At 44.5% G+C, this 26,692-nt stretch overlaps 1 protein-coding gene across 1 annotated transcript; it reads right to left on the minus strand.

The window, feature by feature from the left end:
- Positions 1 to 26,592, minus strand: LOC139541713 (sex comb on midleg-like protein 2; the record flags this gene model as incomplete). The annotated part of the gene is given in 7 exon segments (XM_071346666.1): positions 1 to 244; positions 1,428 to 1,516; positions 16,494 to 16,728; positions 17,004 to 17,074; positions 17,283 to 17,336; positions 18,015 to 18,130; positions 26,047 to 26,592. Coding segments are annotated over 6 exon segments (715 nt in total), but the record flags the coding sequence as incomplete, so codon positions are not given.
- Positions 26,593 to 26,692: the final 100 nt, after the last annotated feature.

A 26,692-nucleotide genomic window follows, 5' to 3' on the forward strand; every position in this document is an offset into this window, starting at 1 on the left:
CACTGTTGCCAGGCCTCTGCAGGCTGTGTTCGGTAACAGAGCACCATCCAACAGGGAAGAGATCTCTGGAGTGGTGTTGACACCAGTAGTCAAACGCCCCCCTCCACCCGTCAAACATCACAAACACTTCGTCCCCCTTCACCTCTCCGATGGTAGCAGGGCAGATGAGGTAGGGGTTCTTCTTATCTACTGCTTCCAGCTTCATCCCTGGCTTAAAGTTATTCTGGGACAGCGGTGGAGGCTCCTACACAGAGAGAAAGAAACACAATGACACACAGAGAGACACAATGACACACAGAGAGAGAGAAACACAATGACACACAACATGCATCATGGACACATCTCCCTGTCAGGAATGCCATGCCACAGTTGCCCTTAGTTTGAAGATGTAATCTGGAGACAGGTGTTTCTCCATCTCTTTAGCTATCATACTCTAATTCCACTGATTTTAAAACTTGATCCTCCAGAAAGTAGAGAGCAACACTTATGCAGCTCCACTACACAATACATTTGAAAAAAAGCAGCGTTCAACAGGATTACCAACAGACTGACCAGCTCCAATAGACAGAAGCCTTCTACATGGCAGACCAATCCGAACCCTCTCTCTCGGCACGTCCTGCCCACTCATTATCTCAACCAATCATGGCTAGTGGGAAGGGTCTCGTCTTTTTCTGTGGCTTAAACAACAAGGCTCGTAATTTAACAATGTTATTCGTATTTACAGATGGTATTCATGTTTATTCTTAAGGCACATGAAAGTTCACATGTTTGAGAAGACATTTATAACCAAAAAACGCATTTTGATAAAAAATATATTTTTTACGTTCAAATGGCTCTCCTGTGAAGTTGTGACTTGTGACATACGCCTAGTTTCCTGAAATCGGGTCACAAAGAAATCAGTCAATAGAAATAAATGAATTATGTCAGAATCTATGGGTTTCACGTGACTGGGCAGGGATGCAGCCTTGGGTGAGCATGGGAGGGCATAGACATACCCACTGAGGAGCGAGACCCCAGCCAATCAGGATACCTTTTCCCCACAAAAGGGCTTTATTTCACACAGAAATACTCCTCAGCACCCCCCTACATGATTCCATAGTTTTGATGTCTTCACTATTATTCTACAATGTAGAAAACAGTACAAATATAGAAAACCCCTGGAATGAGTAGGCGTGTCCATCCTTTTGACTTGTACTATATATTTTCAGGTCTGTGTAGCTTTTTAATCTATAAAAAGGTTGGGTACCTTTTTAATCTCCACTGAACAAAAATATAAACGCAACATGTGAAGTGTTTGTCACAAGGTTTTTTAATAATAAGTGACATCAATAAGGGATCATAGCTTTCACCTGGATTCTCCTGGTCATGGAAAGAGCAGGTGTTCCTAATGTTTCGTATACTCAGTGTATAGATTAAGGTTTGCGTACCTTTTTAAAAGCGGTAGCGGGGGCCATCTCTGCTCCATTCAGGGTTCTCAGCAGAAACATGGGCCAGGAAGACGCGTTCATTCTGAAGCCTGCAGAACACACACAGAATGTTTAGAACGGCTCCCCCCCAGCATCACAGCCCTTATAAGGACAAAGGTTATCTGGCTAGTGTATCAACTGGAAAAGGCTTAAAGCTACAACAAACAAATCACATGGCTGAGACCTTAAGTGGATCTCAAATCGATTGTCTGAGGCCAAGTTAACCTCCCCTTTCATGTAAAAAAAAAAATGTATGACTATCATACATAAAAAAGCTGTTATAACAGAATTTCCACCTCCAGAAATGAGCCAAATAACATATTAGTAAAAATGATGTTTAAATTATCTTAACATATTGGACCATGCATATAGTCGTGGCCAAAAGTTTTGAGAATGACACAAATATTAATTTTCACAAAGTCTGCTGCCTCAGTGTCTTTAGATATTTTTGTCAGATGTTACTATGGAATACTGAAGTATAATTACAAGCATTTTATAAGTGTGATGCAAAGAGTCAATATTTGCAGTGTTGACCCTTCTTTTTCAAGACCTCTGCAATCTGCTCTGGCATGCTGTCAATTAACTTCTGGGCCACATCCTGGCTGATGGCAGCCCATTCTTGCAACATTAATGCTTGGAGTTTGTCAGAATTTGTTGGTTTTTGTTTGTCCACCCGCCTCTTGAGGATTGACCACAAGTTCTCAATGGGATTAAGGTCTGGGGAGTTTCCTGGCCATGGACCCAAAAATATCAAAATCAAATGTATTTATATAGCCCTTCTCACATCAGCTGATATCTCAAAGTGCTGTACAGAAACCCAGCCTAAAACCTCAAACAGCAAGCAATGCAGGTGTAGAAGCACGGTGTCTAGGACACCTGCCTGCTGCCATTCCTGAGCAAGCTCTGTACTGGTGGTGCCCCGATCCCGCAGCTGAATCAACTTTAGGAGACGGTCCTGGCGCTTGCTGGAGTTTCTTGGGCGCCCTGAAGCCTTCTTCACAACAATTGAACAGCTCTCCTTGAAGTTCTTGATGATCCGATAAATGGTTGATTTAGGTGCAATCTTACTGGCAGCAATATCCTTGCCTGTGAAGCCCTTTTTGTGCAAAGCAATGATGACGGCACGTGTTTCCTTGCAGGTAACCATGGTTGACAGAGGAAGAACAATGATTCCAAGCACCACCGTCCTTTTGAAGCTTCCAGTCTGTTATTCAAACTCAATCAGCATGACAGAGTGATCTCCAGCCTTGTCCTCGTCAACACTCACACCTGTGTTAACCAGAGAATCACTGACATGATGTCAGCTGGTCCTTTTGTGGCAGGGCTGAAATGCAGTTGAAATGTTTTTTGGGGATTCAGGTCATTTGCATGGCAAAGAGGGACTTTGCAATTAATTGTAATTCATCTGATCACTCTTCCTAACATTCTGGAGTATATGCAAACTAAGGCAGCAGACTTTGTGAAAATTAATATGTCATTCTCAAAACTTTTGGCCACGATAGTAGCCTATATTTTTTATTTTATTTAACCAGGCAAGTCAGTTAAGAACAAATTCTTATTTACAATGACGGCCTACCAAAAGGCAAAAGGCTTCCTACGGGGACGGGGGCCTGGGATTCAAAAGATAAATCAATACAAAATAAATACAAAACAAAACACACACCACAACAGGAGAGACACAACACTGCATAAAGAGAGACCTAAGACAACATAACAAGGCAGCAACACATGACAACACAGCATGGTAGCAACACAACATAACAACATGGTAGCAGCACAAAACATGGTACAAACATTATTGGACAACAGACAACAGCACAAATGGTAAGAAGGTAGAGACAACAATACATTATGCAATTCAGCCACAACTGTCAGTAAGCGTCCATGATTGAGTCTTTGAATGAAGAGATTGAGATAAAACTGTCCAGTTTGAGTATTTGTTGCAGCTCGTTCCAATCGCTAGCTGCAGCGAACTGAAAAGAGGAGCGACCCAGGGATGTGTGTGCTTTGGGGACCTTTAACAGAATGTGACTGGCAGAACAGGTGTTGTATGTGGAGGATGAGGGCTGCAGTAGATATCTCAGATAGGGGGGAGTGAGGCCTAAGACGGTTTTATAAATAAGCATCAACCAGTGGGTCTTGCGACAGGTATACAGAGATGACAAGTTTACAGAGGAGTGTAGAGTGCAGTGATGTATCCTATAAGGAGCATTGGTGGCAAATCTCATGGCCAATTGGTAAAGAGCATCCAGCCGCTTGAGAGCACCCTTACCTGCCGATCTATAAATGATGTCTCTAATCTAGCATGGGTAGGATGGTCATCTGAATCAGGGTTAGTTTGGCAGCTGGGGTGAAAGAGGAGCGATTACGATAGAGGAAACCAGGTCTCGATTTAACTTTAGCCTGCAGCTTTGATATGTGCCGAGATCGACAGTGTACCGTCTAGCCATACTCCCAAGTACTTGTATGAGGTGACTACCTCAAGCTCTAAACCCTTAGAGGTAGTAATCACACCGGTGGGGAGAGGGGCATTCTTCTTACCAAACCACATGACCTTTGTTTTGGAGGTGTTCAGAACAAGGTTAAGGGCAGAGAAAGCTTGTTGGACACTAAGGAAGCTTTGTTGTAGAGCATTTAACATAAATTCCAGGGAGGGGCCAGCTGAGTATAAGACTGTATCATCTGCATATAAATGGATGAGAGAGCTTCCTACTGCCTGAGCTATGTTGTTGATGTACATTGAGAAGAGTGTGGGGCCTAGGATTGAGCCTTGGGGTACTCCCTTGGTGACAGGCAGTGGCTGAGACAGCAGATTATCTGACTTTATACACTGCACTCTCAGAGAGGTAGTTAGCAAACCAGGCCAAAGACCCCTCAGAGACACCAATAACCCTTAGCCGGCCCACGAGAATGGAATGGTCTACCGTATCAAAAGCTTTGGCCAAGTCAATAAAATTTGCAGCACAATATTGCTTAGAATCAAGGGTGATGGTGACGTCCATAACATCCATAACCTGAGCGGAAACCAGATTGCATACCAGAGAGAGTACTATAGACATCAAGAAAGCCAGTCAGTTGATTATTGACAAGTTTTTCCAACACTTTTGATAAACAGGGCAAAAGCGAAATAGGCCTATAACAGTTAGGATCAGCTTGATCTCCCCCTTTAAATAAAGGATGAACTGTGGCTGCCTTCCAAGCAATGGGAACCTCCCCAGAAAGGAGAGAGGTTAAACAGGTAGGAGAAAGGCTTTGCGATGATACGGGCAGCAACCTTAAAGATGAAAGGGTCTTAACCACCTGACTAACTAACTTTGGCCTTCCGGATAGCCTGAGTGCACTTATTTCTCATTTGCCTGAACGAGAGCCAGTCAGCCTGAGTGTGTGTGCCGAGCCTTTCGCCAAATGCAATTCTTGAGGTGGAGTAACTCTGCAAGATCACGGTCGAACCAGGAACCTGTTTTTTTATTCTTATTTTCTTTATGGGGGCGTGTTTGTTAACAAAATCACTGAAAATATATTTTTTTAAAGGTCCAAGCGTCTTTGACAGAAGGGATCAAGCTGATTCTATACCATTTTAGAGAGGCGAGATCATGAAGGAAGGCTTGCTCATTAAAGTTTTTTAGCAAGCGTCTATGACCAATCAGGACAGGTCGTTTCACTGAGCAGTATAAGACTGTAAGACAGGCTGTAAAACAGTGATCACTAAGGTCATTACAGAAAACACCAGACTGATACCCATCAGGATTATTTGTGAGGATAACATCGAGGAGAGTAGCATGTTCTGGGTGTTTGGAGTCATACCTTGTGGGATTGGTGATAATCTGAGAAAGATTTAGGGAGTCCCATTGCTTTAGGACTTGGTCAGGCGATTTAAGCATGTCCCAGTTTAGGTCACCTAGCAGGACAAATTCAGACTTAGTGTAAGGGGCCAGTACAGAGCTTAGGGCAGGCAGGGTACAGGCCGGTGCTGATAGAGGACGATAGCACCCAGCAACAGTCAATGAAGAGCTATTTGAAAGTTGAATGCTTAAAACCAGCAAATCAAATTGTTTGGGGACAGACTTGGTGGAGACAACTGATCACTGAAGGTGATCCTTGGTAAAGATTGCCACTCCCCACCTTTGGAAGATCTGTCTTGCCGAAAAAGGTTAGAACCAGAAAGGTTAACATCAGTATTCAAAACAATCTTCCTTAACCACGTCTCAGTAATGACCAACACATCTGGATTGGAGCTGTGAACCCACACTTTTTGGTCATAAGCCCTTCTCTGAGCTACGCCTGTGCCTAAATGTAACTTCTAATAGGGGCAGGCATAGGGTGTTAAATTGGGACCATCTTCATCATGATGCGTATAGCAAATAATAGCAATCTATATTTTCTAAAACATGTGTCTCAGGTTCATATTTCACAAACTCCACAGGCTTTTGGAGTTGCATTTGCAGGAGTCAATAGCAAATAGCCTACATTAACAAGCTAAGAGGGTCTTCACACTTCGACTTTAAGCTAAAATATCCTCGACTACACGTATACAGTGAAATCGAAAAGTATTCAGACTCCTTTACTTTTTTCATTCTTCATTATAGCCTTATTCTAAAATTGATTGGACATGATTTGGAAATGCACACACACCTGTCTATATAAGGTCCCACAGTTGACAGTCCATGTCAGAGCAATAACCAAGCCATGAGGTCAAAGGAATTGTCTGAGAAAAGATTGTGTTGAGGCACCGATCTGGGGAAGGTTACCAACAAATGATTTCAGCATTGAAGGTTCCCAAGAACGGCCTCCTTCATTCTTAAATGGAAGAAGATTGGAACCACCAAGATTATTCCTAGGACAAACATCTCTGCAGCACTGTACCAATCAGGCCTTTATGGTAGTGGCCAGACAGAAGCCACTCCTGAGTAAAAGGCACATGACCGCACGCTTGGAGTTTGCCAAAAGTCCAAAAGGACTTTTCTACCAGCATGTTAACTGTGCAACCAGAGGGGAAAAAAATAACTAGACCACCTTTACTCCACACTCAGACGCGTACAAAGCTCTCCCTCACCCTCCATTTGGAAAATCTGACCATAATTCTATCCTCCTGATTCCTGCTTACAAGCCAAAACTAAAGCAGGAAGCACCAGTGACTCAATGAATAAAGAACTGGTCAGATGACGCAGATGCTAAGCTACAGGACTGTTTTGCTAGCACAGACTGGAATATGTTCCGGGATTCTTCCGGGGCATTGAGGAGTACGATGACATCGTCCCCACACTGACTGTACATACATAACCCAACCAGAAGCACTGAGCTGCCACTTTCAAGGAGCGGGACTCTAACCCGGACGCTTATAAGACATCCTGCTATGCTCTCCACATAAACAAACTATCATGGTCCAAACACACGAAGACAGTTCTGAAGAGGGCACAACAAAGCCTATTCCCCCTCAGGAGATTGAAAAAATTTGGCATGGGTCCTCAGATCCTCAAAATGTTCTACAGCTGCACCAGAGGGCACTGCCTGGTATGGCAACTGCTCGGCCTCCGACCGCAAGAGAGTAGTGCGTACTGCCCAGTACATCACTGGTGCCAAGCTTCCTGCCACCCAGGACCTCTATACCAGGCGGTGTCAGGGGAAGGCCCTTAAAATTGTCGAAGACTCCAGCCAACCTAGTCATAGACGGTTCTCTCTGCTACTGCACGGCAAGCGGTTCCGGAGCGCCAAGTCTAGGTCCAAAAGGCTTCTTATTAACAGCTTCTACCCCCCAAGACATAAGACTACTGAACAGCTAATCAAATGGCGACCCAGACTATTTGCATTGTGTGTCCCCCACCCCCACTTTTACGCTGCTGCTGCTCTGTTTATTATCTATATTATCTCGTCACCAACTCTACCCATATGTACATATTACCTTGACTAACCTGTGCCCCCGCACACTGACTCTGTACCAGTACCCCCTGTATATAGCCTCGCTACATATGTTTGTTGTTGTTGAACGCTGTCGAACTCTGAAACTGAAACCTGTCGAAGTGAACGCTGAAACCTGAACTAAAAGACCTCAGTTTAAAAGCTGACAGTGTTTTATATACTTTTATTTTGAATCCTGCGGCTAAATTGCTGTGAGCGTTGCTATCTTTCCCGGGATCCTGCCAGATTCCATATAGGGGGAGAAATGCGAAAGCCCAGCTAGCCTAACTGGCTCGGCGGGCTCAGATGGAGGCCGCTATTGAACGTTTCCGCCGTTGCAGGAGCTGCGTTTACTTTGCTTTGTTCCGGGACAATGTGGACTGCGTTTACTTTGCTTTGTTCCGGGACAATGTGGACTGTGTTGACTTTGCTTTGTTCCGGGACAATGTGGACTGCGTTTACTTTGCTTTGTTCCGGGACAATGTGGACTGCGTTTACTTTGCTTTGTTCCGGGACAATGTGGACCGCGTTGACTTTCAATGTAGCAACTGCTTGCTGCAGAGGACTACAGGAGCGAAGTAGCTACTCTTAGCAAGCAAGTAGCAAACATACATAAGCTACTGGGGAACCCACGCCCACCAATTTTTTTTTTTTATTCCACCCCAGTAGCCGAACGCCGCTCTCCACAGCTGACTAGCCGGCGCTAGGCAGGGTTCCATCCCCGAAGGGGTCTCCCCCTTCCCTGGAGAACGGAGCTGATCTCGACCCAACCAACCAGCCATGGAGGTACATCACTCGCCGTGAAAGTCGAAGAAGGCGTCCTCTGGAAACAGGGGTCTCCATGGAGATGTTGAGCCCGGAACTGACACAGACCAGAAACAGCTTTGCCGCTCTGGATCCAGAGGTTCCGGCACCTTCGTCCGTGGTGGCTTCCCAATCAACATCGGATCCGGAGGTACCTGCGTCTTCGTCCTCGGTTCGGTCTCCCTCTCCGGTGGCTTCTACCTCGGGTTCAGATCCTCTGAGCTCCCACCCTCACCAGAACGTGAGGCTGTCTGAGAGACCGGCCCATTCAAGGCAAAAACCCTGTGCTACCCAGGAGCACGAGTACAGGCACAACAAGGCTGCTTCCGACTGTTCTACCACAGATGCCGGGAGCTAACACTGTCCATGTGGGGTCAAACGACATCAGGAGGGCTAGCTTGGAACATTTGAAAATTAATTTTAAAGAAGTGATTTCAGCATTAAAAGACTCCAAAAAAGGGCCAATAATTTCAGGTCCAATACCATCATTGGGCCGCAGGTGTGAAAGATTCAGCAGACTGCTGGCATTACACATCTGACTAAAAGACTACTGTAGCTCTGCTGGAGTCACTTTTATTGATAACTTTGACACCTTCTGGAAACAGAAGATGCTCTACAGGAATGATGGAGTCCATCCAAATCATCTTGGTTCCTGGACTCTGCCCACGCATTTCAAGGCTGCATTGAAACAATGACTGGTAAATGATCCAAGACCAGCTCATTGTGACAATGAGTTGTCATAATGCTGCATCAAATGTACAGTCGTGGCCAAAAGTTGAGAATGACACAAATATTAATTTTCACAAAGTCTGCTGCCTCAGTTTGTATGATGGCAATTTGCACATACTCCAGAATGTTATGAAGAGTGATCAGATGAATTGCAAAGTCTCTCTTTGCCATGCAAATGAACTGAATCCCCCAAAAACATTTCCACTGCATTCCAGCCCTGCCACAAAAGGACCAGCTGACATCATGTCAGTGATTCTCTCGTTAACACAGGTGTGAGTGTTGACAAGGACAAGGCTGGAGATCACTCTGTCATGCTGATTGAGTTCGAATAACAGACTGGAATTTTCAAAAGGAGGATGGTGCTTGGAATCATTGTTCTTCCTCTGTCAACCATGGTTACCTGTAAGGAAACACGTGCCGTCATCATTGCTTTGCACAAAAAGGGCTTCACAGGCAAGGCTATTGCTGCCAGTAAGATTGCACCTAAATCAACTATTTATCGGATCATCAAGAACTTCAAGGAGAGCGGTTCAAATGTTGTGAAGAAGGCTTCGGGGTGCTCAAGAAAGTCCAGCAAGCGCCAGGACCGTCTCCTAAAGTTGATTCAGCTGCGGGATCGGGGCACCACCAGTACAGAGCTTGCTCAGGAATGGCAGCAGGCAGGTGTGAGTGTATCTGCACGCACAGTGAGGCGAAGACTTTTGGAGGATGGCCTGGTGTCAAGAAGGGCAGCAAAGAAGCCACTTCTCTCCAGGAAAAACATCAGGGACAGACTGATATTCTGCAAAAAGGTACAGGGATTGGACTGCTGAGGATTGGGGTAAAGTCATTTTCTCTGATTAATCCCCTTTCCGATTGTTTGGGGCATCCGGGAAAAAAGCTTGTCCGGAGAAGACAAGGTGAGCGCTACCATCAGTCCTGTGTCATGCCAACAGTAAAGCATCCTGAGACCATTCATGTGTGGTGTTGCTTCTCAGCCAAGGGAGTGAGCTCACTCACAATTTTGCCTAAGAACACAGCCATGAATAAAGAATGCTACCAACACATCCTTCGAGGGCAACTTCTCCCAACCATCCAGGAACAGTTTGGTGATGAACAATGCCTTTTCCAGCATGATGGAGCACCTTGCCATAAGGCAAAAGTGATAACTAAGTGGCTCGGGGAACAAAACATCGATATTTTGGCCAGGAAACTCCCCAGAAATTAATCCAATTGAGAACTTGTGGTCAATCCTCAAGAGGCGGGTGGACAAACAAAACCTCACAAATTCTGACAAACTCCAAGCATTGATTACGCAAGAATGGGCTGCCATCAGCCAGGATGTGGCCCAGAAGTTAATTGACAGCATGCCAGGGCGGATTGCAGAGGTCTTGAAAAAGAAGGGTCAACACTGCAAATATTGTCTCTTTGCATCAACTTCATGTAATTGTCAATAAAAGACTTTGACACTTATGAAATGCTTGTAATTATACTTCAGTATTCAATAGTAACATCTGACGAAAATATCTAAAGACACTGAAGCAGCAAACTTTGTGGATATTAATATTTGTGTCATTCAAAACTTCTGGCCGCATCTGTACATGATCTTCGGGGCATTGGCAAACACAATGTAAGTAATTTATGTACCCATAATACATCTGTTAATCCTACAGCTATTGTAAGCAGTAATCATGAGCCTATAAACCAGAGTTACACTGTTAACACTGAGGCGGTGTTCAATAGTAGGAAGACCACCTTATGCAGCTCACCCTGCACTATCAGCTTCAATGTAAATAACATGAGTAAGTCTACCTCTGATAAGCTTCCCAGTAAAGCATTAAAAACAATCAAGCAACCCAGAAAAGTGCTAAAAATAGCCCATATTAACATATGTAGCCTAAGAAACAAGGTCCATGAAGTCAATAACTTGCTTGTAACAGATGACATTCATATTCTGACTATCTCTGAAACTCACTTAGATAATACCTTTGATGATACAGTGGTAGCAATACATGGTTATAACATCTACAGAAAATACAGAAATGCCAACAGAGGCGGTGTTGCGTTCAATATTCAGAACCCCATTCCTGTAAAGCTTAGAGAGGATCTCATGTTAAATACTGTTGAAGTAATATGGCTACAGGTTCATCTGCCTCACCTAAAGCCCATTCTGGTGGGAAGCTGCTATAGACCACCAAGTGCTAACAGTCAGTATCTGGATAATATGTGTGAAATGCATGGGTGATTTAAATATTGACTGGCTTTCATCAAGCTGCCCACTCAGGAAAAAAATTCAAACTGTATCCAGTGCCTGCTACCTATCAGCGCCTGCTACCTATCAGCGCCTGCTACCTATCAGCGCCTGCAACCTATCAGCGCCTGCTACCTATCAGCGCCTGCTACCTATCAGCGCCTGCTACCTATCAGCGCCTGCTACCTATCAGCGCCTGCTACCTATCAGCGCCTGCAACCTATCAGCGCCTGCAACCTATCAGCGCCTGCTACCTATCAGCGCCTGCAACCTATCAGCGCCTGCTACCTATCAGCGCCTGCAACCTATCAGCGCCTGCAACCTATCAGCGCCTGCTACCTATCAGCGCCTGCAACCTATCAGCGCCTGCTACCTATCAGCGCCTGCAACCTATCAGCGCCTGCAACCTATCAGCGCCTGCAACCTATCAGCGCCTGCTACCTATCAGCGCCTGCTACCTATCAGCGCCTGCAACCTATCAGCGCCTGCAACCTATCAGCGCCTGCTACCTATCAGCGCCTGCAACCTATCAGCGCCTGCAACCTATCAGCGCCTGCAACCTATCAGCGCCTGCTACCTATCAGCGCCTGCTACCTATCAGTCAACCTACTAGGGTGCTTGAAAATGTATGTGATATCAACATTTATCATTTAAATATTGACTGGCTTTCATCAAGCTGCCCACTCAAGAAAAAAGCTTCAAACTGTAACCAGTGCCTGCAACCTATCAGTGCCTGCAACCTATCAGTGCCTGCTACCTATCAGTGCCTGCAACCTATCAGTGCCTGCTACCTATCAGTGCCTGCAACCTATCAGTGCCTGCTACCTATCAGTGCCTGCTACCTATCAGTGTCTGCTACCTATCAGTGTCTGCTACCTATCAGTGCCTGCTACCTATCAGTGCCTGCTACCTATCAGTGCCTGCAACCTATCAGTGCCTGCTACCTATCAGTGCCTGCTACCTATCAGTGTCTGCTACCTATCAGTGCCTGCTACCTATCAGTGCCTGCTACCTATCAGTGCCTGCAACCTATCAGTGCCTGCTACCTATCAGTGCCTGCTACCTATCAGTGTCTGCTACCTATCAGTGTCTGCTACCTAAAAAAAGCTTCAAACTGTATCCAGTGCCTGCAACCTGGTTCAGGGCATCAGTCAACCTACCAGGGTAGTTACAAACAGCACAGGAATGAAATCATCAACATGTATTGATCACATCTTTACTGATGCTGCAGAAATGTGTTTGAAAGCAGTATCCAGATCCATAGGATGTAGTGATCACAATATAGCAGCCATATCTAGGAAAACCACAGTTCCAAAGGCTGGGCCTAATATAGTGTATAAGAGGACATACAACTATTTTTGCAGTGATTCTTATTTTGTTTATGTAAAGAATATTTGTTGGTCCGTGGTGTGTAATGAGGAGCAAACAGACGTTGCACTTGACACATTTATGAAATTGCTTATTCCAGTTACTAGTAAGCATGCACCCATTAATAAAACGACTAAAAACAGTTAAATCCCAGTGGATTGATGAGGAATTTAACAATTGTGTGGTTGAGAGGGATGAGGCAAAAGGAATGGCAAATAAGTCTGGAAAATGTATTGCAAATTGAGAAATCATGTGACTAAACTGAATTTAAAAAATAAGAATTTACACTATGAAACAAAGAATGAGAGTAAAAAGCTTTGGAACACCTTAAATGAAATTTTGGGAAAAAAGGCAAACTTCGCTCCATCATTCATTGAATCAGATGGCTCATTCATCACGAAACCAACTGATATTACCAACTACTTTAATGATTTTATCATTGGCAAGATCAGCAAACTTAGGCATGACATAACAGAAACAAACACTGACACTACACATCCAAGTATACCTGACCAAATTATGAAAGACAAGAATTATAATTTTGAATTCCGTGAAGTGAGTGTGGAAAAAGTGCATTTTTTGTTGTTGTCTATCAACAATGACAAGTCACGGGGTCCGACAACTTGGATGGAAAATGATTGAGGATAATAGTGGACGATGATATCACCACTCCTATTTGGCAAAGAAAAGGCTATATCTCAGACTGGCCAATTAAAAGAAAAGATTAAGATGGGCAAAAGAACACAGACACTGGACAGAGGAACTCTGCCTAGAAGGCCAGCATCCTGGAGTCACCTCTTCACTGTTGACGTTGAGACTGGTGTTTTGCGGGTACTATTTAATGAAGCTGCCAGCTGAGGACTTGTGAGGCATCTGTTTCTCAAACTAGACACTCTAATGTACTTGTCCTCTTGCTCAGTTGTGCACCCGGGCCACCCACTACTCTTTCTATTCTGGTTAGAGACAGTTTGCGCTGTTCTGTGAAGGGAGTAGTACACAGCGTTGTACCAGATCTTCAGCTTCTTGGTAATTTCTCGCATGGAATGGCCTTCATTTCTCAGAACAAGAATAGACTGATGAGTTTCAGAAGAAAGTACTTTGTTTCTTGGCATTTTGAGCCTGTAATCGAACCCACAAATGCTGATGCTCCAGATACTCAACTAGACTAAAGAAGGCCAGTTTTATTGCTTCTTTGATCAGAACAACAGTTTTCAGCTGTGCTAACATAATTGCAAAAGGGTTTTCTAATGATCAATTAGCCTTTTAAAATGATAAACTTGGATTATCTAACACAACGTGCCATTGGAACACAGGAATGATGGTTGCTGATAATGGGCCTCTGTACGCCTATGTAGATATTCCATAAATCTGCTGTTTCCAGCTACAATAGTTATTTACAACATTAACAATGTCTACACTGTATTTCTGATCAATTTCATGTTATTTTAAAAATGTACAAAAAAATATTTTCTTTCAAAAACAAGGACCCCAAACTTTCGAGGCGATATTGAGTGCGTTTCTACGGGCTATAATAGAAAATGCTAAACTCAATATTTTCTCAAATAATAATAAATAAAAATGTTATACCTGAAGGCCTCCTAAAATTCCAAATCCAATAGCGAAATAATCCATGGTATGACGATCTTAAAACAATTCCATATGTTAGCTTAGTACCCTACCCCCCAACGGTTTACATTTTTAGAGGTTAACGTACCCAGTGGGTTAGGGCCGTAATTCCCCCATGTTCCCCAATGCTGGAAGGTTAGTGTGATGGTTAACCTACCCAGTGGGTTAGGGCCGTAATTCCCCCATGTTCCCCAATGCTGGAAGGGTAGAGTTATGGTTAACGTACCCAGTGGGTTAGGGTAGAGTTATGGTTAGGGTTATGGTTAACCTACCCAGTGGGTTAGGGTAGAGTTATGGTTCTGGTGATGGTTAACCTACCCAGTGGGTTAGGGTAGAGTTATGGTTAGGGTTATGGTTAACCTACCCAGTGGGTTAGGGTAGAGTTATGGTTAGGGTTATGGTTAACCTACCCAGTGGGTTAGGGTAGAGTTATGGTTAGGGTTATGGTTAACCTACCCAGTGGGTTAGGGTAGAGTTATGGTTAGGGTTATGGTTAACCTACCCAGTGGGTTAGGGTAGAGTTATGGTTAGGGTGATGGCTAACCTACCAGTGGGTTAGGGTAGAGTTATGGTTAGGGTTATCCTACCCAGTGGGTTAGGGTAGAGTTATGGTTAGGGTTATGGTTAACCTACCCAGTGGGTTAGGGTAGAGTTATGGTTCGGGTGATGGTTAACATACCCAGTGGGTTAGGGTAGAGTTATGGTTAGGGTTATGGTTAACGTACCCAGTGGGTTAGGGTAGAGTTATGGTTAGGGTGATGGTTAACCTACCCAGTGGGTTAGGGTAGAGTTATGGTTAGGGTTATGGTTAACCTACCCAGTGGGTTAGGGTAGAGTTATGGTTAGGGTTAACCTACCCAGTGGGTTAGGGTAGAGTTATGGTTAGGGTTATGGTTAACCTACCCAGTGGGTTAGGGTAGAGTTATGGTTCTGGTGATGGTTAACCTACCCAGTGGGTTAGGGTAGAGTTATGGTTAGGGTGATGGTTAACATACCCAGTGGGTTAGGGTAGAGTTATGGTTCGGGTTATGGTTAACCTACCCAGTGGGTTAGGGTAGAGTTATGGTTCTGGTGATGGTTAACCTACCCAGTGGGTTAGGGTAGAGTTATGGTTCTGGTGATGGTTAACATACCCAGTGGGTTAGGGTAGAGTTATGGTTCTGGTGATGGTTAACATACCCAGTGGGTTAGGGTAGAGTTATGGTTCTGGTGATGGTTAACATACCCAGTGGGTTAGGGTAGAGTTATGGTTCTGGTGATGGTTAACCTACCCAGTGGGTTAGGGTAGAGTTATGGTTCTGGTGATGGTTAACCTACCCAGTGGGTTAGGGTAGAGTTATGGTTCTGGTGATGGTTAACATACCCAGTGGGTTAGGGTAGAGTTATGGTTCTGGTGATGGTTAACCTACCCAGTGGGTTAGGGTAGAGTTATGGTTCTGGTGATGGTTAACATACCCAGTGGGTTAGGGTAGAGTTATGGTTCTGGTGATGGTTAACATACCCAGTGGGTTAGGGTAGAGTTATGGTTCTGGTGATGGTTAACATACCCAGTGGGTTAGGGTAGAGTTATGGTTCTGGTGATGGTTAACCTACCCAGTGGGTTAGGGTAGAGTTATGGTTCTGGTGATGGTTAACATACCCAGTGGGTTAGGGTAGAGTTATGGTTCTGGTGATGGTTAACATACCCAGTGGGTTAGGGTAGAGTTATGGTTCTGGTGATGGTTAACATACCCAGTGGGTTAGGGTAGAGTTATGGTTCTGGTGATGGTTAACCTACCCAGTGGGTTAGGGTAGAGTTATGGTTCTGGTGATGGTTAACATACCCAGTGGGTTAGGGTAGAGTTATGGTTCTGGTGATGGTTAACATACCCAGTGGGTTAGGGTAGAGTTATGGTTCTGGTGATGGTTAACATACCCAGTGGGTTAGGGTAGAGTTATGGTTCTGGTGATGGTTAACATACCCAGTGGGTTAGGGTAGAGTTATGGTTCTGGTGATGGTTAACATACCCAGTGGGTTAGGGTAGAGTTATGGTTCTGGTGATGGTTAACCTACCCAGTGGGTTAGGGTAGAGTTATGGTTCTGGTGATGGTTAACCTACCCAGTGGGTTAGGGTAGAGTTATGGTTCTGGTGATGGTTAACCTACCCAGTGGGTTAGGGTAGAGTTATGGTTCTGGTGATGGTTAACCTACCCAGTGGGTTAGGGTAGAGTTATGGTTCTGGTGATGGTTAACCTACCCAGTGGGTTAGGGTAGAGTTATGGTTCTGGTGATGGTTAACCTACCCAGTGGGTTAGGGTAGAGTTATGGTTCTGGTGATGGTTAACCTACCCAGTGGGTTAGGGTAGAGTTATGGTTCTGGTGATGGTTAACATACCCAGCGGCGGCTGCAGCATGTCCCCATTCTTTTCACAGGTTCCTATAGGCTGGATGTCTGAGGAGTCGACCAGCCTCCAGAAGTCATTGGTGTTGTCACTGCCATCCAGACGAAGACGCAGACGCACACCCGTCATGCCCATCACCGTGGCGATGCACACCGAGGTGGAGTTCCGAGGGTCATGGACTTCCAGCTTCATCCCCACCTTGAAGTCACTGGAGGGAGGGACTCTGGACTGGAGAGACAGAAAACTCACTGCAGAGAGACACTGTACTGTCACTTAACTCATACTGTCTGAAGAAGCTAGGTGGAGCCGGGGTAGATGGACACATACCTGTCTGAAGAAGCTAGGTGGAGCCGGGGTAGATGGACACATACCTGTCTGAAGAAGCTAGGTGGAGCCGGGGTAGATGGACACATACCTGTCTGAAGAAGCTAGGTGGAGCCGGGGTAGATGGACACATACCTGTCTGAAGAAGCTAGGTGGAGCCGGGGTAGATGGACACATACCTGTCTGAAGAAGCTAGGTGGAGCCGGGGTAGATGATGTTTCCTTCAGGTACTCCTCCCAACTGAACGACTCTGAGACAGAAACAAGAAAGGGTTCGTAGTCCCGACAGACCTACATGTATATATTGATGTAACAGGTGTAAAAAATAGACACTGAAAATTACATTTAATAATTCGAAGTTACTTTGCAGTTAGATCAAATGTTATCCTAGGAACAACACGTTCAAACTTTTAAAATAGTAAAAGCTAGGGGTCATCTCTCCTAGGAGTCTAAAGTTACCTTTAGCAGGGGTGGGACCTGGAGGAAGGAGACTTCCTGCTTTCTCCTTCTGATCTGAAAACACAAACACATCAACACTGACCACGCCCGTGTTCATAACTAGGTGGAAAGATGGTATTTACCACATATGACTTGGAAAATCGACTTGAACGGCCCTCCAAGTGGTAATTACTAGTGGGAAACTCGTCTACCATCCCTGAGCCACGACTTCTCCCACATGCTGACCTCCGCTTGCTTGCCATTAGCCAATCTGCGTTTCTCAACGAGTTTAATGCAAGTGAAGTCATCCACCTCGTAAAACTACTTTACAACTGGAAATGATCACCTTCCCACTTGGTTATGAACACAGCATTAGGCCATATGATGCAATCTTCAACCTAGCCTAGCTTTTAGCTATCTAGCTAACGTTAGCTGCTCTGTGTAACTTGCTAGCAAGTTAGAGAAACCCCAAAAAACTAAACATGTTTTATTATCACCTAAAACAATGTCACTCCTGTCTTGAATAAAAAGGTTATATTTTGCAATCTCCCAAAATAAATGTAGTCTGACGAAAGAAGGGTCTACTCCATCTTGCGTTATAAACACTACTCATGTCGGACCAGTAAGACTGCTGGAAAATGAGGTACACCAGAATTCCATCCATTTGTGTACCCGCCGATAGAATATTGAAATGAGAAATACAATGGCATACCAAATAAATAGGCTGCAGTGTACATGCTCATGTTTCCTTACCTCTGACTGAAGTCCTGCCCATGATGGCTCCTGGGTAATGTGGTTATTCTACAAGGCAATGGGAATGACAGGCAGGTGGTCCACCCAGTGTGCAACTATGGCCCTGTAGTACTGACCTGGAACAGAAAAGATTGATCGTATAAGGTAGAAGGCTATAAAATAACAAGGATGTATCCTCTGTAGCAGCAGGTATCCTCTGTAGGAGCAGGTATCCTCTGTAGCAGCAGGTATCCTCTGTAGCAGCAGGTATCCTCTGTAGCAGCAGGTATCCTCTGTAGCAGCAGGTATCCTCTGTAGCAGCAGGTATCCAATAAGGTAGAATTTGTCTGTAGCAGCAGATATCCTATAAGGTAGCAAGTAAGTGGTGGTGAGGGCCCTGGCAGAGTGTTGCCAGGAAAATAACCTCTCCCTCAACAAAACGAAAGAGCTGATTGTGGATTTCAGGAGACAGCCGAGGGAGCACACACCATCCATGGGACCACAGTGGAGAAGGTGAAAAGCTTCAAGTTCCTCATCGTACACAACCACACAGACAGTGTGGTGAAGGAAGCTGGAGAAATTCAGCATGGCCCCTAAGACCCTCATTAACTTTTACAGATGCACCATTGAGAGCATCCTGTCGGGCTGTATCACCACCTGGTACGGCATCTGCACCGCACTCAACCGCAGGGCTCTCTAGACGGTGGTGCGGGCTGCCCAACGCATCACTGGGGGCAAACTACTGCCTGCCCTCCAGTACACCTACAGCACCAATGTCACAGGAAGGCCATAAAGATCATCAAGGACAACAACCACCTGAGCCACGGCCTGTTCACCCCTCTATCATCCAGAAGGCGAGGTCAGTACAGGTGCATCAAAGCTGGGACCGAGAGACCGAAAAACAGCTTCTATCTCAAGGCCATCAGACTGTTAAATAGCAATCACTAGCCGGCCTCCACCCAGTACCCTGCCCTGAACTTAGTCACTGTCACTAGCCGGCCTCCACCCAGTACCCTGCCCTGAACTTAGTCACTGTCACTAGCCGGCTACCACCCAGTACCCTGCCCTGAACTTAGTCACTGTCACTAGCCGGCTACCACCCAGTACCCTGCCCTGAACTTAGTCACTGTCACTAGCCGGCTACCACCCAGTACCCTGCCCTGAACTTAGTCACTGTCACTAGCCAGCTACCACCCAGTACCCTGCCCTGAACTTAGTCACTGTCACTAGCCGGCCTCCACCCAGTACCCTGCCCTGAACTTAGTCACTGTCACTAGCCAGCTACCACCCAGTACCCTGCCCTGAACTTAGTCGCTGTCACTAGCCGGCTACCACCCAGTACCCTGCCCTGAACTTAGTCGCTGTCACTAGCCGGCTACCACCCAGTACCCTGCCCTGAACTTAGTCGCTGTCACTAGCCAGCTACCACCCAGTACCCTGCCCTGAACTTAGTCGCTGTCACTAGCCGGCTACCACCCAGTACCCTGCCCTGAACTTAGTCGCTGTCACTAGCCAGCTACCACCCAGTACCCTGCCCTGAACTTAGTCACTGTCACTAGCCGGCTACCACCCAGTACCCTGCCCTGAACTTAGTCACTGTCACTAGCCGGCTACCACCCAGTACCCTGCCCTGAACTTAGTCACTGTCACTAGCCGGCTACCACCCAGTACCCTGCCCTGAACTTAGTCACTGTCACTAGCCAGCTACCACCCAGTACCCTGCCCTGAACTTAGTCGCTGTCACTAGCCGGCTACCACCCAGTACCCTGCCCTGAACTTAGTCGCTGTCACTAGCCGGCTACCACCCAGTACCCTGCCCTGAACTTAGTCGCTGTCACTAGCCGGCTACCACCCAGTACCCTGCCCTGAACTTAGTCGCTGTCACTAGCCGGCTACCACCCAGTACCCTGCCCTGAACTTAGTCGCTGTCACTAGCCGGCTACCACCCAGTACCCTGCCCTGAACTTAGTCGCTGTCACTAGCCGGCTACCACCCAGTACCCTGCCCTGAACTTAGTCGCTGTCACTAGCCGGCTACCACCCAGTACCCTGCCCTGAACTTAGTCGCTGTCACTAGCCGGCTACCACCCAGTACCCTGCCCTGAACTTAGTCACTGTCACTAGCCGGCTACCACCCAGTACCCTGCCCTGAACTTAGTCACTGTCACTAGCCGGCTACCACCCAGTACCCTGCCCTGAACTTAGTCACTGTCACTAGCCGGCCTCCACCCAGTACCCTGCCCTGAACTTAGTCACTGTCACTAGCCGGCTACCACCCAGTACCCTGCCCTGAACTTAGTCGCTGTCACTAGCCGGCTACCACCCAGTACCCTGCCCTGAACTTAGTCACTGTCACTAGCCGGCCTCCACACAGTACCCTGCCCTGAACTTAGTCGCTGTCACTAGCCAGCTACCACCCAGTACCCTGCCCTGAACTTAGTCACTGTCACTAGCCGGCTACCACCCAGTACCCTGCCCTGAACTTAGTCACTGTCACTAGCCGGCTACCACCCAGTACCCTGCCCTGAACTTAGTCACTGTCACTAGCCGGCTACCACCCAGTACCCTGCCCTGAACTTAGTCACTGTCACTAGCCGGCCTCCACCCAGTACCCTGCCCTGCACCTTAGGCTGCTGCCCTACGTACATAGACATGGAATCACTACACATGCAATAAAGATGTTTACATACTGTTTTACAAATTTCATATGTATATACTGTATTATAGTCAATGCCACTGACATTGCTCATCCTGATATTTATATATTTCTTAATTATTTTACTTTGAGATGCATGTATTGTTGTGACTTTTTAGATACTACTGCACTGTTGGAGCTAGGAACACAAGCGTTTCGCTACACATGCAATAACATCTGCTAAATATGTTTATGTGACAAAATGTAAGGTAGCAGGTATCTTTTTAGTAGCAGGTATCCTATAAGGTCGCAAGTAGATCTTTAGTAGCATGTATTCTATAAGGTAGCAGTAATCCTACAAGGTAGCAGGTATCTCTGTAGTAGCAGGTATCCTAAAAGGTATCATGTATCCTAAAAGGTATCATGTATCCTAAAAGGTAGCATGTATCATACATTTAGTAGCAGGTATCGTATAAGATAGGAGGTATCTTTGAAGTAAAATGTATCCTATAAGGTAGGGCTGGGTGATATGACGATATATATCGTGTGACGATAGACGTTTTTCTATCGTTTCATATTATTCCCTATCATTTATTTAGTTGTGTCGCAAATCACACTCTTTACGGCAATATTGTGTGGAAGGAAATTTGCAACACAAACAAACATGGAGGAGAGTGAATGTGACACAGAGCAAGGAGACACGGAGCTCGTACCTAAAAGCGGGGCTACTTAGGTCGCATGGACGTGGTTTGGGTATGAAATGTCTGACACGGACCAGAAAAAAGTCCTCTGCAAAATAGGCACCAGGCCGGTCCCGGCAGCAGGCCGGTCCCGGCAGCAGGCCGGTCCCGACAAGAGGCTCAAACACCACTAACCTCTTACCACAAGAATCATGTGAAACAGTACGGGGAGAGTCTACGGATGGATCCCCAAAAAGTACAGTCGAGTGCTCAAAACAAACCCCCAACTCAGACGTTGCAAGAGGCTTTTGCTCGCGGCACACCATATGGCAAAGAATCACGAAGATGGAAGGAGATAACAGCTGCTGTTACAACTTACATCTGCAAAGACAGCATTGCCTTTAAATTGTTAACTTTGGTCAAACTTTTCAGGTAACCTTCCACAAGCTTCCCACAATAGGTTGGGTGAATTTTGGCCCATTCCTCCTAACAGAGCTGGTGTAACTGAGTCAGGTTTGTAGGCCTCCTTGCTCGCACACGCTTTTTCAGTTCTGCCCACACGTTTTCTATGGGATTGAGGTCAGGGCTTTGTGATAGCCACTCCAATACCTTGACTTTGTTGTCCTTAAGCCATTTTGCCACAACTTTGGAAGTATGCTTGGGGTCATTGTCCATTTGGAAGACCCATTTGCGACCAAGCTTTAACTTCCTGACTGATGTCTTGAGATGTTGCTTCAATATATCCACATAGCTTTCCTGCCTCATGATGCCATCTATTTTGTGAAGTGCACCAGTCCCTCCTGCAGCAAAGCCCCCTCACAACATGATGCTGCCACCCCCGTGCTTCACGGTTGGGATGGAGTTCTTCGGCTTGCCAGCCTCCCCCTTTTTCCTCCAAACATAACGACGGTCATTATGGCCAAACAGTTCTATTTTTGTTTCATCAGACCAGAAGACATTTCTCCAGAACGTATGATCTTTGTCCCCATGTGCAGTTGCAAACCGTAGTCTGGCTTTTTTATGGCGGCTTTGGAGCAGTGGCTTCTTCCTTGCCGAGCATACCTGAGCGGTATGACGGCTGTGTGCTCCCATGGTGTTTATACTTGCGTACTATTGTTTGTACAGATGAATGTGGTACCTTCATGCATTTGGAAATTTCTCCCAAGGATGAACCAGACTTGTGGAGGTCTACAAATTTTTTTCTGAGGTCTTGGATGATTTCTTTAGATTTTCCCATGATGTCAAGCAAAGAGGCACTGAGTTTGAAGGTAGGCCTTGAAATACATCCATAGGTACACATCCAATTGACTCAAATGATGTCAATTAGCCTATCAGAAGCTTCTAAAGCCATGACATAATTTTCTGGAATTTTCAAAGCTGTTTAGAAGCACAGTCAACTTAGTGTATGTACACTTCTGACCCAATGGAATTGTGATACAGTGAATTATAAATGAAATAATCTGTCTGTAAACAATTGCTGGAAAAATTACTTGTGTCATGCATAAAGTAGATGTCCTAATCGACTTGCCAAAACTATAGTTTGTTAACAAGAAATTTGTGGAGTGGTTGAAAAACATGTTTTCATGACTCCAACCTAAGTGTATGTTAACTTCCGACTTCAACTGTATATATTTTAAACCTATATTTATTTTGTTTGCAACTATAGTTGAAGTATTTTCTATTTACCTCTTTCGATTTTATACATTATTTTATATTTTGTTACAGGCTTAATTGAAAATTTTCACAAAGGTTCTAAATAAAATGAGAACTTATCAAATATGAGTAAGAACCTTTAATTTTACATGTGGTCATTTTATATCAACTATTGATTCATTGAATTCACAGAAAATGTACTATATCGTGATGTGTATCGTTATATGAAATGACCTATATCGGGATATGTATCGTTATCGGGATATGAAATTACCTATATTATGATATGTATCGTTATCGGGATATGAAATGACCTATATCGGGATTTGAGATTTTGGCCATATCGCCCAGCCTTACTATAAGGTAGAAGACATCCTATAAGGTAGCAGGTACTCCTGTAGTAGCAGGTATCCCTGTAGTAGTGGGTACCCTATAAGGTAACAGGTACTCCTGTAGTAGCAGGTATCCCTGTAGTAGCAGGTATCCCTGTAGTAGTGGGTACCCTATAAGGTAACAGGTATCCCTGTAGTAGTGGGTACCCTATAAGGTAACAGGTACTCCTGTAGTAGCAGGTATCCCTGTAGTAGCAGGTATCCCTGTAGTAGTGGGTACCCTATAAGGTAACAGGTATCCCTGTAGTAGCAGGTACTCCTGAAGTAGCAGGTATTCTATGAGGTAGCAGGTAGGATTGTCACAGGAAGGCCAAAAAGATCATCAAAGACAACAACCACCCGAGCCACGGCCTGTTCACCCCACTACCATCCAGAAGGTGAGGTCAGTACAGGTGCATCAAAGCTGGGACCGAGACACTGAAAAAGAGCTTCTATCTCAAGGCCATCAGACTGCTAAACAGCCATCACTAACTCAGAGAGGCTGCTGCCTACATAGAGACTCATATCACTGGCCACTTTCATAAATGGATCAGTCACTTTAAACAATTACATTTTAATAATGTTAACATATCTTACATTACTCATCTCATATGTATATACAGTATTTTATACCATCTATTGTATCTTGCTTATATCGGTCGGTAATTGCTCATCCATATATTTATATGTACATATTCTTAATCCATCCCTTTAGATTTGTGTGTATTAGGTAGTTGTTGGGGAATTGTTAGATATTAGTGCACTGTCGGGAACTAGAAGGATAAGCATTTTGCTACACTCGCATTAACATCTGCTAACCATGTGTATGTGACCAATAAAATTTGATTTGACAACAAACCATATCATCGTGTGACTCCAAGCTTACTTCCATATGATGTTTTTTATATCAATATTTGCACATAAAGACGTTTCCACCGTCATTTCTCGCATACTTCATTTTACAGACTCAAAAAGATCCCACCATGTCAAACGAAAAATTCTGTCAGCATTTATAAAATGTATATTTTTTATACAGCATGACTCGCAAGAAAACTGGATGGAAACATTCTTACTGACGTTTTTTTTCAACCAGGTTTTGCCCGTGGGAAGGGGGGTGCTGGCTGTAAACTGGGTATATCCTAAACCAGAATCTGGTTTTACATGAGGCGTTGACAGTGGTGGAAAAAGTACTCAAGTGCCATACTTGAGTAAAAGTAAAAACATAACTTAATAGAAAATGACTCAAGTAAAAGTCATCCAGTAAAATAGTACTTGAGTAAAAATCTAGAAGTATTTGGTTTTAAATGTATTTAAGTATCAAAAATAAAAGTATAATCATTTCAAATTCCTTATATTAAGCAAACCAGGCAGCACCATTTATTTTTTTATTTTTTTTTATTTACTGATAGCCAATAAATAACACTCAGACATCATTTTCAAAATAAGCATTTGTGTTTAGTGAGTCTGTCAGATCAGAAGCAATATAGATGCGAATGATGTTCTCTTGATAAGTGCATGAATTGGACCATCTTCTTGTCCGGTTAAGCATTCATAATGTAACTAGTACTTTTGGGTGTCAGGGAAAATGTATGGAGTAAAAAGTACATTATTTTCTTTAGGAATGTAGTGAAGTAAAAGTAGTCAAAAATATAAATAGTAAAGATACCCCAAAAAACTACTTAAGTTGTACTTCAAATAATGTTTTACTTAAGTACTTTACACCACTTGTTATTCTTATTGTGTTACTTTTTATTTTATTCTAAATTGGTAAATATGTTCTTCTGCTTGAACTGCACTGTTGGTTAAGGGCTTGTAAGTTAGCATTTCACGGTAAAGTCTACACTTATTGTATTCGGCGCATGTGACAAATAAAGTTTGATTTGATTTCATTTGGCAATTCTCCTTTAAATCCAGGAAGCAGCGACTCAACTTACTTTTCACCAGCATTGTAATGTCAAAATAGGTTCGTTACTCACCAAATACGGAGTTTAGATTAGCAACTGTCGTCATTTGCTGCCATCACAGCCGGTATGTACTAACAAAAAATGTCTAAAAATGTTTACAGGTCCCTCATTTCTACCATGCACACGTCGGAATGCATTGGATGTGCCATTTTCCCGGTTATTTAAAATTGTATTATACTTTTTGGGAAGTACACACCGGCCGTGACGGCAGTAAATGACGATAGTTGCTAATCGAAACTCCATATTTGGTGAGTAACGAACGTATGTTGACATTGAAATGCTGGTGAATAGTAAGTTTTTAATGGCTGCTTCCTGGGCTTAAAGGAGAATCGCCATATCAAAGTCTCCTGTAAGGCCATAACCTGGTTCAGGTGTAGTTACCCCACTTCGGTTCTTGAGAGCTAACGTTAGTAGCTAGCAAAACAAATGAGTTAGCTAAAGCTAGCTTGCTACATCATCACTGGCGTTGTCTGAAGTTAGTTATCCAGTCAGGTGTGAACTGGTGCTAGGCCAATGTAGATGGTGAGATGGCTAGCTAGATATATAAATACATTATTAATTCTACCGAGAGTACTGGACAAACATACGTTGTTAGCTCGCTAGCTAATGTCCCTAGCACCAGCCTGCAAGTGTTAGCTTACTAGCGAGCGACCTTTTAGTTAATCAACATTTTTTCGATTCACGACTAATTTAATTAAAATCTTCAAACCGTGGTGGTTTATGTTGTTTGGAATGAGAAGAAATAACTTACCAGGGCAGCTTTTTAACGAAATTGATCAGATCCCAACACTTTTCTCTAGCAGTCGTCAGCCGCCATATTTCGTAGTTGAGTCAGTGCGCATGATCATGAGCCATCACAACCTGTGGTGTAATCATTAGTCCAAACAGTTGCAAAACGAAACTTTCTATTATATAAATTCAGGTAAATCCTTCCCGTTTCGCTCTGTTTGCTTCCGCTTAAGAAACGTTTTGCTACAGCCCCATGGGTGTATTCATTACACCGATTCCGTTTCGTCATTGCTTAACGTTTTGAATGACAATTTGGTCTAGGTCCTTCCCCGTTTAATTCCATTTTCTTCGTTTGGTTCTTAAACGGTAAACGGTTTCCTTTGCAATACGTAATACACCACAGTACTGTACCAAAGACAGTAGTATGAAAATATGCACAAACTAATGATGTTCGGTTTGATACTGGAACGCTGAGGCATGTGTCGACATCGAATTATGGGCAATGTCAGGTCCGTCTGTTGTGGGCGCAATTTCGTCCAAAAAGAGTCGTTCCAAATTGGGCTGTGTTTAGTACGTCCGTTTTGGTTCAAATTTAGCCAAAGATCAGCCTGACCGCGAGCTTGCTCTACTGTACTCATTGAAAACATGAGATCCACGAAAATAATCAT

The sequence above is a fragment of the Salvelinus alpinus genome, chromosome 16, assembly GCF_045679555.1.
Source record: "Salvelinus alpinus chromosome 16, SLU_Salpinus.1, whole genome shotgun sequence".
Classification (NCBI taxonomy): Eukaryota; Metazoa; Chordata; class Actinopteri; order Salmoniformes; family Salmonidae; genus Salvelinus; species Salvelinus alpinus.